General features: G+C 37.8%; 1 protein-coding gene across 1 annotated transcript in view; it reads right to left on the reverse strand.

The window, feature by feature from the left end:
- Nucleotides 1-13197, reverse strand: part of SPARCL1 (SPARC like 1) — a 57004-nt gene that overhangs the window by 8075 nt on the left and 35732 nt on the right. Inside the window, exons 5-9 of the mRNA XM_049789759.1 lie at nt 12662-12734; nt 9966-10084; nt 9435-9555; nt 3613-3749; nt 499-647 (exon numbers count right to left, since the gene is read on the reverse strand). Coding sequence (XP_049645716.1) covers nt 499-647; nt 3613-3749; nt 9435-9555; nt 9966-10084; nt 12662-12734 — 599 coding nt within the window. The remainder of the gene's footprint in view (nt 1-498; nt 648-3612; nt 3750-9434; nt 9556-9965; nt 10085-12661; nt 12735-13197) is intronic.

The following is a 13197-nucleotide window of genomic DNA, read 5'->3' on the forward strand; positions in this document are numbered from 1 at the left end:
CTGGCAATTACAAGGGAAACAGACAACATCATTAGTCATAGAGCAGTGATCCAAACTTGCATATTGTGAAGAGAACCTCTAGACAATAATTGTTTCATTGTGCTTTCTCTGACACCCCTCTCTCCATAGGGAATTCTATTCTCAATAAACTTCTGTTGCTTTGTAATTTTGAATCTTGCATCCAGTAGCTAAATATTGATGAGCCTGGACGAATCCAAGATCACTTGGCACCAGCCCCCACTGCAGACCTGTCTTATCTGCAACCTGATTGTTTTGCATGTGGGGCAGTTGACCCAAGTGGAATGAATAGGATCATGTCAAAACTTTTGGATCAGGAATAAGAAAGTGATGAAGGCATCTTTTTGGAGGGAGGACTCTAATAAGGGAGAGGTATTCCTCTGTTATTTTCAGTGCAGATTTGTATTTAAATACTGGGTCTTATTGATGTTCTAGAGAAGAATTGGAAAATGTCCTACGAATGGGAAACAGAGTTTTTACCTGTCCATAGGATGTTGGTCAAGTTCACTAAATTGCCAGTGCACAGGATACACATACATATGGTAGTTTTTCTTAAAGTCCCTTAAAAGAAGGTCAATGGAATGATCTCCAGCTAAGAGTCTTTTTTCATCAAGGTAAATTTTCTTGACCTGGGATTAGGAAGGAAGATAAACAGTAGGAAATCAAACAAGGTTCATAATAGCACAGCAGCAGGGCATTTACCTTACATGCAGCAGACCCAGGGCAGATTGTAGTTCGAATCCCGGCATCCCATATGGTCCCCCATGCCTGTTAGGAACAATTTCTGAGCACAGAACCAGGAGTAACTCCTGAGCACCGCCAGGTGTCACCCGCGCCCCCAAAAAAATCAAACAAAAAAATAAATCAATTAAAATTTAAAAAAGTTACAGTAACAGGAAAACAAGCTGAACCAAATTAAATACCTTAAAATTAACAAATGTGTGTATGTAGGGGGGGTTCGGTCATACACAACTGTGATCAGGAGAGATATCTGACTTTGTGCTCCAGAGTGACCTCTGACTATGTTCATAAGACCATATGCTGTGCCAGGTAGTCAAACCTAGATACATGGAAGATATGTGCCTAAATCTCTTTGCTATTTCTCCGGCACAGTCTTTCTTATTTTACATGGGATTTACAGCTAAGCTAATTTTTTTAAACCTTGTTTTTATTTTATTATTTTTACTACTTATTTTTTTTTGGTGGGGGCATACCTGACAGAGCTCAGTGTTTACTCCTAGCTTTTTGCTCAGAGATCATTCACGGTAGAGCTCAGAGGACCTTATGGGGTGTGAGGGGTCAAATGTGGGTTGGCTATATGCAAGTCAAGTGCATTACCTGCTGCACTATTTCTCCAGCACCTAAAAACTAATTTTTTTTTTGCCATACTTGGCTTTGCCCAGGGATTAGTCGTGGGTTCTGTACTCAGGGATCATTCCTTGACAGCTTGGAGGACCATATGGGTTTCCAGAGATTGAACCCCAGTTGGTCTTCTACCAACTGTATGAAATAGCTCAGGTCCCTTAAAATGATTTTTAAAAGAAAATTAGAACTCTGATTTCCTCTTTTAACCAAACCATGCTCAGTGCATTCCTTGAAATATGAGAAAGATTTATGGAAAGGGCTGAAATGAAGTGAACAAAATTGTTAGTGGAAGTCCTGCTCTGCCTCCATTAACATGCCATTGTTAAGCCTCTGTGCTTAACTCTAACATGTACACACTGCCAGTGAAATTTCCTACATTTGTTTCTAACCATAGAGACAACATACTCAGAATGTGCTGTGACAACTTCTTAAAGTGAGTGGATAGAAATTAGTTTTGGGAAAAGTGTTTAAATTCTTCATCTGTGACTTCACCCGCTAACCATTTGGAAGCAATCTAAATAGGATTTCTACCTGTTGCCAGAGCTATGCTTACCAACATTATAAGGCTGGAATTTCCCAGCTCTAGTCGATACCCAGTCCTTCTTATCTACACAAGAACACCTTGTGTGTGTGTTTTGTTCACTAGTAGATTATTTCCTGAAACAAATATCCTCTACCATCTCTAATCAATAGGTGGGAATCTTGTATTCACATTCCCTCCACCACCCCCTCATTTCAGTTTCCCTTTCTCGGCAGAGTGCCTTGAAATACTTGTTGCTTGCACATCCTTCCTCCTATTCACTATTACAGCCTGCCTACTCACCCTCTGTCTTCCTTATGTACAGAAACAGCAACTGTCAAGGTTAACTATGACCAACACGCGCAATTTTTAGTTCTTGTCTTATCATATGGAAATAACTTCTGACATAGTAAATGCACACCCTCCTTCCTTTATATTTTTCAAAGCATGTTTTATGTCACTCAATACACCTTATACGTAACTTTCCAAAAATATGTATTTTCTTTGATTTATCTATATTATGTTCTGACTGCCTATATATTTTATTTGTTCAAACTTCATCTCTTTGCTTGTGTATATGCTTCTGAAAGTAGAAATTTTTGCTTAGGAATTTATTGTTCTTTCTTTTTGGTTTTTGGGCCACACCCGGTGGTGCTCAGGGCTTACTCCTGGCTGTCTGCTCAGAAATAGCTCCTGGCAGGCACGGGGGACCATATGGGACACTGGGATTTGAACCAACCACCTTTGGTCCTGGATCGGCTGCTTGCAAGACAAACGCCGCTGTGCTATCTCTCCGGGCCCATCATTGTTCTTTCTTCATCAAGTAATTTGATCAAGTAAATTGATCCCAGATATCCATGGTGCGTCTAATATAATAAGTGCATTTCTCCTGGAAACTTCTGGATTCTAAACTTTTATATCTATTGACACTGAGAGTATCAGATTTTCTTTTTTTTTCTTCTTCTTTTTTTTTTTTTTTTTGGTTTTTTGGGCCACATCCGGCAGTGCTCAGGGGTCACTCCTGGCTGTCTGCAGAAATAGCTCACGGGGGACCATATGGGACACCGGGATTCGAACCAACCACCTTTGGTCCTGGATCGGCTGCTTGCAAGGCAAATGCCGCTGTACTATCTCTCCAGGCCCTCAGATTTTCTTTATATGAGAAATCTGTGTTTGACCTTGGAGATCATAAGAGAAGTTTATTTTGCTTTTTTTTTTTTTATAAAATTATAATTAATTTATTTAAACACTGTGGATACAAAATTGTTCATTATTGAGTGTTGGTTATAGAATGTACAGTACCCTTTACTAGTGCACATTTCCCACCACCAATGTCCCCGCTTCCCCTCCCTCTACCCCTCTCCAGACTGCCTCTGTGGAAGACATTTTTGGGTCTGATTCTGCAAGCTGAATTGAGGTTCACTTTTTTTCAACCAAAACTTGCTCTAGGTTTGAGTTCAAGAAAGAATCCATCTTATGCCACTGTCCTTTGTGCAAGAAATTGGTGGTTTGGTTATATCTCAAACTTATTAATGTTAATGGTGATTGACCACTACCCTCCCAATACTCCAAATTTGCTAAGCAGACCTGAGAAGGCAAAGTGGGTGTTTGGAAATATACAGATGAATATACAGCCCTTAGTTCTGCACTGATACTGCACTTACATAGGCCTTAGGGAAAGACTTTCTGGTGGCATGCAGATAACTTACTTTATTTCGCTGTTTCTCGTTCAGATAGCCATTTTGTTCAGGGTTGGGCTCATACAGCTGCATGAGAATATTCTTGAGCCAGTCCCTCATCCTTAGAGGAAACTGAGTCACTTCAAAGTCTGTGCAAACAGGAATAGCTGTTCCAAGTGGAGAATAAACAGATGTTAATCTTTGGACTTTACCCACTCTTTACAGAGAAGTATCATAATAGGGAATTTTACCAGATTCCAAGGCAGTGTTCAGCAGTGCCAACCCCATCACACTTGAGTCCCAGGATATAGAACAGGATTTCCTAGGAAGTTTTCAAAACTACCAGCTGCCAGCTTCTTCTCAGAAAAGTTCTGATTAGATTGATCTGTTTAATTATTAATTTATGGTTTTCTTGGGAGTACACACATGATGGTGTTCATGACTTATTCCTAGATCTGTGCTCAGGGATCGCTCCTGGAGGGATCAGAGAACATACGCGGTATAGGCAGCCAGACTCACATTCAGGTTTGAGGGACGTATACATAGCTTCAAGGATAAACAAGAGATCAGAAAATTTACAGACTCAAAACCAGCCTTAAAAGAAAAACAGAAATTAGAAGAGAAATTAGAAGTGTTTACTAGGATGACCTAGCAAAGTGGTCGGCAACCTGCGGCTCGAGAGCCACATGTGGCTCTTTATACTTTTAATTCGGCTCTTCTGTGTGCAGGGCAGCTGCTCGGGGAGTCAGGACTCTGCTCCTAGCCTCTGTCAGTGCTTGCCCTGTGTGGCTCTCAAAATAAATTTCAGTCGTGGTTTTGGCGAGATTTGGCTCAGTTGAAAAAAAAAGGTTGCCGACCACTGAGTCCTAGCATATGTAAATAGACCCATCACTATTGAGAAAATTAAAACGGTGATAAAAAGTCTTTTCCAAAACATAAGTCCTGGTCTATATGGATTCACTAATGAATTCTTTCACACCTTTCAAGAGGAACTACTACCAATACCTTTCAGGCTCTTTCAGGAATTTAAACAAACAGAAACACTCCCAAATAGTTTTTATGCAACTAACATCACCCTAATACCAGAACCAGACAGAGATGCTGCCAAAAAAGAAACCTACAGACCAAATATCCCTGATGAACACAGATGCAAAGATCCTTAACAAAATCCTGGCAAATAGGATCCAGTGCCTCATCAAGATGGTCATACACCACGACCAAGTAAGTTATTCCAGGAATGTAAGGATGGTTTAACATACATAAATCAATCAACATAATATACCATATCAAAATAAGAAAAATAATAAACATATGATCATATCAATAGATACAGAGAAAGCATTCAATAAGGTCCAACAACCCATTCTTGATAAACACTCACATCAAGATGGAAATGGAAGGAACTTTTCTCAATATAATCAAGGCCATCTGCCACAGGCCATTGGAAAATATTATTCTCAATGGAGATAAACTAAAGCCATTCCTATAAAATCTGGTACAAGAAAGGAACTCTTTCTCTCACTACTCCTATTCAACGTAGTGCTGGAAGTTCTTGCCACAGCAGTTTAGGCAAGAAAAGATATCAAAGGCATCCAGATTGGAAAGGAAGAAGTCAAGCTCTCACTGTTTGCAGATCACGTACTACTATAGTTAGAAAACCCTAAAGACTACTAAAAAGCTTCTAGAGACAATAGATTCATATAGCAAAGTGGCAGGCTACAAAATTTACACACTAAAATCAATGACCTTCTTTTTCACCAATAATGATAGAGAAGAAATGGATATTAAAAAAAGTCCCATTCACATTAGTACAACACAAACTCAAATACCATGCGCCAATTAAAGAGGTGAATGACCTATACAAAGAGAACTACAAAACCCTGCTTTAAAGAGGATACAAGGAAATAGAGACTAAGTGAGACCCTGTTCTTGAATTGAAAGGATTAACATAATTAAAATGGCAATGTTCCCCAAAGCATTACACAGATTTAATGCAATAACTCTAAGGATACCCATGACATAATTCAAAGAAGTGGATCAAATACTCCTGAAATTCATTTGGGGCAATACACACCATTAATAGCTAGAGCAATTCTTAGGAAAAAGAATATGGCATCACTTTTCTTAACTATAACTATATTAAAAAGCTATCGTCATTAAAACAGTATGGTATTGGAATAAAGACAGACTCTTAGATCAATGGAATAGACTTGAGTATTCAGAGAATGATTCCGAAACATATAATTAATTAATTTTTGATAAAGGGGCAATAAAAGCAAGGAAGGCCTCTTCAACAAATGGTGTTGGGACAACTGGTCAGCCACATGCAAAAAAGTGAACCCAGACCTCCAGCTAACATCATGCACAAAGGTTGAATCCAAATCAATTAAAGACCTTGATATCAGACCTGAAACTATAGGTATATAGAACAATATGTAGATAAAACAATATGTAGATAAAACATTCCATGTTATTGAGACTAAAGGCATCTTCAAGGGAAAAAAACAGCACTCTCCAAACAAATGGAAGCAGAGATAATCACATGGAGCCATATGAAGCTAAGAAGCTTCTGCAACTCGAAGGAAATAGTGCCTAGAATACAAAGGCCACTCACAGAATGGGAGAAACTATTCATCCAATACCCATCAGATAAGGAGCTAATATCTAAGATATACAAGGTACTGACAGAACGTAACAAGAAAAAATAAACCTCTAACCCCATTAAAAATGGGAGAAATAATGAACACACACTTCCTCAAAGAAGAAATACAAATAGCCAAAAGGTACATGAATAAATGCTCCACATCACTAATCACAGGAAGATGTAAATCAAAACAATGATGAGGTAACATCTCACGCCACAGAAACTGGCACACATCACAAAGAACAAAAACAATAAGTGCTGGCAAAGATATATAGAGAAAGGAAAGCTCATTCACTGCTGGTGGGAATGCTCTCTCATCCAGCTGTTATGGAAAACAATATAGAGATTCTTCAAAACACTGGAAATTGAGCTCCCACATGATCCAGCTATACCACTCCTAGGGATATAAAAATACAATTCAAAAATTCTTTCTCATACCTATATTCATTGCAGCGCTATTTACAATAGCCAGACTCTGGAAACAACCAAAATGCCTTTCAACAGATGAGTGGCTAAAGGAACTGTGGTACATATATACAATGGAATATTATGCAGCCATCAGGTGAGATGAAGTCATGACATTTTTCTATACATGGATGCACATAGAAACCATTATGCTGAGTGAAGTAAGTCAGAGGGAGAGAGATAAATACAGAATAGTTTCACTCATCTATGGGTTTTAAGAAAAAATATAATAAAAGACATTATTCTAATAATGCCCAGAGAAAATAGAGATGAGGGCTGGAATGACCTGCCCATGTTAAGAAGCTTACTACAAAGAGCATGGTGAGTGCAGTTAGAGAAACAACTAAAAACACTGTCAACTATCATGACAATGGTAGTGAGTAAGAGAAATAGAATGCCTGTCTAGAATACATACAGGGGGTAGGGGAGAAGAGAAATGGAGGGGGGGTCATTGGTGGTGGAAAGTTGGGAACTAAAACATGTTTGTAATAATGGTGCTTTAATAAAGATATTATTTTAAAAAATAAAGAAATGTTTATTCTCTTTCACAAACACACATAGTTTTGGGACTCAGACTGGCTTCAAACAAGGCAAGAAAACTTTCTGTACTATCTTTTTAGCCCCTAGTAAAATATATATATATATACACACATATTATATTATATATGTTATATATATATATATATTGGTGTTTGGTTTTGAGGCCACACCCAGGAGCACTCAGGTGTTACTCCTAATTCTGTGTTCAGAAATCTCTTCTGGCAGGCTTTGGGAGCAAATGCATACTGTGGATCAAATCTGAGTTGGTCCCTGTTTGGCCAAGTGCAAGACAAATGCTCTATCCATTGTGCTATTGCTCTGCCCCCCCCCAGCATATTTTAAAGCTTAAGAAAATTATTTTTTATGTTCACCTAGTTTTGAATATTACATACTATAATCAGATTTGGGATTTCGAGGGTATGGGACACAGACCTATTGATTAAGAAAAAAGTGAAGGTGGGATTTCATTTATATTTTAGTAATAAGTAATGTTAAACCATGGTGGTTTAAAGAAATAAGGATTAATTCTCCATCTTATATTCTGCTAAACCTATTCTCTGTGGAGAATCTCTACTATTTCTACCCAGGAAAGGGAGGTCAGAGAAGCACAACCAAGTACTTAAGTACTTCTGTTCTTTCATTATGCAGATGAATTTTGCATAGATGTCACGGTCCAAAGCAACTCATATGATCTCACCTAATATCTAGGAGACTGAGAGGATTGTTCCTCTCAAATGTCTGAAAGAAGAGGGAAACCAGAAATATTACAGAGACACCAGAGCAGTGTGGAGATCCAAGCACAATTGAGATATCCTGGACAAAGGAAGATAATTTAATAAAAAACCTGTTGGATTTTGAGAATGTATGAGGGCTATAGAAAGCCTGTCTAGAGTACAGGCAGGGGTTGGGTGGGGAGGAGGGAGATTTGGGACATTGGTGATGGGAATGTTGCACTGGTGATGGGTGGTGTTCTTTACATGACTAAAACCCAAACACAATCATGTATGTAATCAAGGTGTTTAAATAAAAAATATATATACATATAAGCCTGTTGGTTAGTTAATCCCATGACAGTATACTTCAAGGGGGGAGAAACCCTGTATCTCCTTGGCCAAGGGGATTCCTTCTCTAATGCCCCCAATATTTACTGTGCCTATGCAGGAAAAAAATAAGGCACCAAACAATCTTTTTTTTTTTATCTATTTATCCATTTATTTATTTATTTATTTATTTTTCTTTCTTTGACTTCCTTTTTTGGTGTAGATATTAAAGCTGATGTCTCCAATTTTATATTATCTTTCTCTTTCTTTTTGCACTGTGGCATGGTTTTATTTCAGGACTGAGACTAGTACGTGGTGCTTGTCTTTATTGATGTAGTGCTCACTGGATATTTTATCTGATATTTCTTTTTGTATTGGTGTGGTGTTTCAATTCCTTTTTTCCTGTCCTCTCTCAAACTGAGGTTGAAAGTCTCTAGAAGAACTCCGCCCATTTTCGGCTTATTTGATTTTTACCCCATTTTATTGCTTTTCTTTTCTTCAAACAAAACCACATAACATGAACTATCTAGTTCCGCCTCTCAAATAGAGGGGGAAATAAGGGAGGGTACCAGGACCAAACAGATATATGATCACTAAGTAGTAACTAGGCACAAAGGGGACCACTTATTCTAGCAGCCCTGGGGGTTAGGTAGGGGATATGGGAACAGGGGTGGAGGGAGGAAAAATTTGGTGATGGGAATTCCCCTGATTCAATGTTAATATGTACCTAAAATACTATTGTAAAAGATATGCAAGCCAATATGCTCAAATAATAATAATAATAATAATAATAATAATAAAACATATAAATAAAAAAGAAATCATCTCAGTTCTTAAGTGGATGATATTATAAAAGTGGTAATATAAATCCTGGCTGCATTTTAGAATTGTTTAGGTTACTTTTTAAACAAGTGAATAAATACCAGTGGAAACAATGGAAGAAAAATCTATTGTTAAGTCTCTAGCTCATCTATAATTGAAGCTTTGGTATTATTATCTTTTTTCTTTTCTTTTTGTTTCCCAATTGATATTAATGTGTAACTTGGGTACAAAACATCAGCATTGTCCTGTTTGTATATATGGGAAAATATATGTACATATTTTATTTAGATATGCTTAGATTCACCCAAAGATTTCTCACCCATGATTGTTCCAGAACTTACATTTGCAGGCTCCAAAATAATCCAGCTGCAGCTGGTGTCCTCGTTTGGTTCCCTCCATTCTGCATTTGGTAGCAAACAGGTGACAGGAGCTAGCATATGTCTGATTGTCTGTACCACAAACCTAGGAAAAACAGGCACGAAAAAGGCATATTTCTAAGTGTTTACTGGACAGATGTTCTTTCCTGATTGAATCACAACTGCCACTGATGTGGCCAGACATGTGAGGCCACTGAAGTCACAACTATATTCCAATTGATACCCACTCCCCGGGGTAAAAGAAAAGCTAAATCACAGCAATGGTGATGATAGCTTAACTATAGATAAACTCAAATTTTAATGCGAGTCTGTAGGTCAATATCACTATTACCATTTTAGGGCACAGTTGAAATTATTTGATTTGGCTAGTATTTGTTCCTTTTTAATATGATCTAAACATGATTTATAGTTTAGTTGAGAATCATTCAGTGGCAAGTTATTTCCATTCAGATCTCTATTTGACATCCTATAAAGATCAATCTGTAAAATACTCACTTGGTCAAGGAGTTTTGTAGGAGGGCAAGACATTGGATCTTGACAAACACAATGAGGTTTCCCCTGTTGGTTAGCCTTGCACGTGTGTCCTCTCTTACACTGGAAGTTTGTGCACACATCTAATGAAAAAGTTTGAATAGAAGCATGTGAAAAATCACTGGAGTAAATAATCCTGACTTTGTTCAGGCCAGTTTTTCCAGTTTGATTAGTAAAGGAGAACATTTGAGAAAACATAAGAAGCAAATGAATTCATTTTCAGGGGAACACTCAGGCATCAGACTGCTTGAAATAATAGTCTAGATTGGTGGTGTGGTTTTAATTGCAGATTTTTAAAAGGACAAACTCTACTCCCCAACGCATTGTACAGATTTAATGCAATCCCTCTAAAGATTCTCAAGAGATTCTTCAAAGAATAGGATCAAACACTCCTGAAATTTATTTGGAACAGTAAATGCCCACGAATAGCTAAGTCAATCCTTAGGAAAAGGAATATAGGAGGCATTACTTTCCCCCAATTTTAAATTGTATTATAAAGTAATAGTTATTAAAACAGCATGGTATTGGAATAAAGACAGATCCTCAGATCAGTGGAATAGACCTAAGTATTCAGCGGAAGTTCCCCAGACATGCAGTCACTTAATTTTTGTTAAAGGGACAAGAAATCCAAAATGGAGCAAGAAAAGCCTCTTCAACAAATGGTGTTGGCCATTTTCAAAAAAGCAAACTCACACTCACATCTAATACCATGCAAAAAGGTCAAATCCAAATGGATTAAAGACATTGATATTATACCTGAAACCATAAAGTATATAGAACAACATGTAAGTAAAACACTCCATGACATTGAGAATAAAGGCATCTTCAAGGAGGAAACAGCACTCTCCAAACAAGTGGAAGCAGATGGGAATATATGAAGCTGAGAAGCTTCTGCAGCTCAAAGGAAATAGTGCCTAGGATACAAAAGCCACCCACAGAATGGGAGAAACTATTCACCCAATACCTATCAGATAAGGGGCTAATATCAAAAATATACAAGATATTGCCAGAACTCAACAAGAAAAAAATCTAACCCCATTAAAAATGGGGAGAAATAATGAACACACACTTCCTCAAAGAAGAAATACAAATAGCCAAAAGCACTGAATAAATGCCCCACATCACAAATCACCAGGGAGATGCAAATTAAAATAATGAAGTACCATATCATGCCACAGAGACTGGCACACATCTTAAAGAAGAACAATCAGTGCTGATGGGGATGTGGAGAGAAAGAAATTCTCATTCACTTCTGGTGGGAATACTGTCTCATCCAGCCTTTATGGAAAACAATATGGACATTCTTCAAAACACTGGAAATTGAGCTTCCATATTATCCAGCTATACCACTTCTAGGGATATACCTACCCTAGGAACACAAAAATGTAATTCAAAAATTCCTTCCTCACACCTATATTCATTGCAGTGCTATTTACAATAGCAGATTATGGAAACAACCGAGATACCCTTCAAGAAAGAAAGAAAGAAAGAAACTGTGGTACATATACACAATGGAATATTATGCAGCCATTAGTGAGATGAAGTCATGAAATTTTCCTACATGGATGTACATGAAATCTCTTATGCTGAGTGAAATAAGTCAGAGGGAGAGAGATAGATACAGAATAGTCTCACTCATCTCTGGGTTTTAAGAAAAATAAAGGACATTATTGTAATAATGCCCAGAGAAAATAGAGATGAGGGTTCGAAAGTCCAGCTCACAATATGAAGCTCACCACAAAGAGTGGTGTATGCAGTTAGGGAAATAACGACACTAATAACTATCATGACAATCTTAATGAGTGAGAGTAGAATGCCTGTCTCGAATACAGGCAAGGGTGGGGAAAAAGGGAGGGGGGCATTGGTGGTGGGAATGCTTCCCTGGTGAAGGGGGGTGTTCTGTTATGACTGAAACCCAACTACAATCATGCTTGTAATCATGGTGCTTAAATAAAGATCTTATAAAATAAAAGACAAACTCTTTTCCTGTTAGAGTCAAAGTCCATATTACAGTACAATTTTGTGCCCATTAGTGAGAAGTTAAATAAACCACGACAACTTTAATGTGATGAGATTCAAAATGTGACTGGATGGGGTAGGGGAGGATTATATCAAAGGGCTGGAGCCCATGTGTGTTGACATTGGGCTTTGGGCTTGATTCCTGGCATTTCATGCCTCCTCCTTGTTTGGGAAGGACTGCCTCCAAAATGTTTGTGACTGGAATGGATGACTGAGAGTTGAACATTAATCATACATGGACACTTAATTATTAATGGTTAGTAATTTGAGAATAAATTAGGCAGAATCACTTCTCAGAAGCAAAGGATTTAGAGAAAGAGAAGTTCAATTGGTAGAATTGTAGAATTCTATTGTAGAATTAACACAGGGGCTTTTAAAGGATTTAGAGAAAGAGAAGTTCAATTTGTAGAATTGTAGAATTCTATTGTAGAATCAACACAGGGGGCTTTTATCTGTAAACAAATTCACCTTTAGTTGTATATCAAATGGGCAATAGAAAAATATTCACAGTATAGGGCAGTATTTCATTGGGAGGAAATGAAGAGTGGAGGTTCTGAACACTTCTCAAGGAGGATCTGGGTTAGTCTCACAGAGTCCAATTTCATATCCTTCCTGACAGTCATAAACATGGTGCCACTCACCAGCATTGTGCGGCTTCAAATAGCCTTCAGTTGAACTTCCATCTTCAGTGGGAGAACTCTCTGCTTTTTTGACCTTCATTAGAATAAGAGCAGAAGTTTATTGCTATGTAGGGGACAGCTGCTATAGGACTTATATGACCATTGTGCATCACTTTACAGAACTTTCCATAGCCAAATGGTTTTAAGTCTTAAAGAAAGACTCTAGCCACACCTGTGGGAATGCTAAGCTTAGAGAATATAGTATTCCTTTTTTTTTTTTCCTCCACCAACTGTAATTTGTCTCATGTCTCTGGAAATCACTGAATGTGAATGTTGCCACTAAAGTCAGAAGCAACATTGGAACTTCCCTTTTGGTGTTGAGAAAATAGTCACAATTTAGATGGGGTTGTATTAGTAATTCCTCAGGACTTGTTGGTAAAGGTTTCATAGCTAATTTTTAAAGCATAAGAAAATAGAAGTCAGTGATGGAGAATACTGCTCATACTGCTCCCTAAAATCTGTATCTCATCTTTTTGGTGAATGACTTCCAGGCTTTG

The sequence above is a fragment of the Suncus etruscus genome, chromosome 16 (genome assembly GCF_024139225.1).
Source record: "Suncus etruscus isolate mSunEtr1 chromosome 16, mSunEtr1.pri.cur, whole genome shotgun sequence".
Taxonomy (NCBI): domain Eukaryota; kingdom Metazoa; phylum Chordata; class Mammalia; order Eulipotyphla; family Soricidae; genus Suncus; species Suncus etruscus.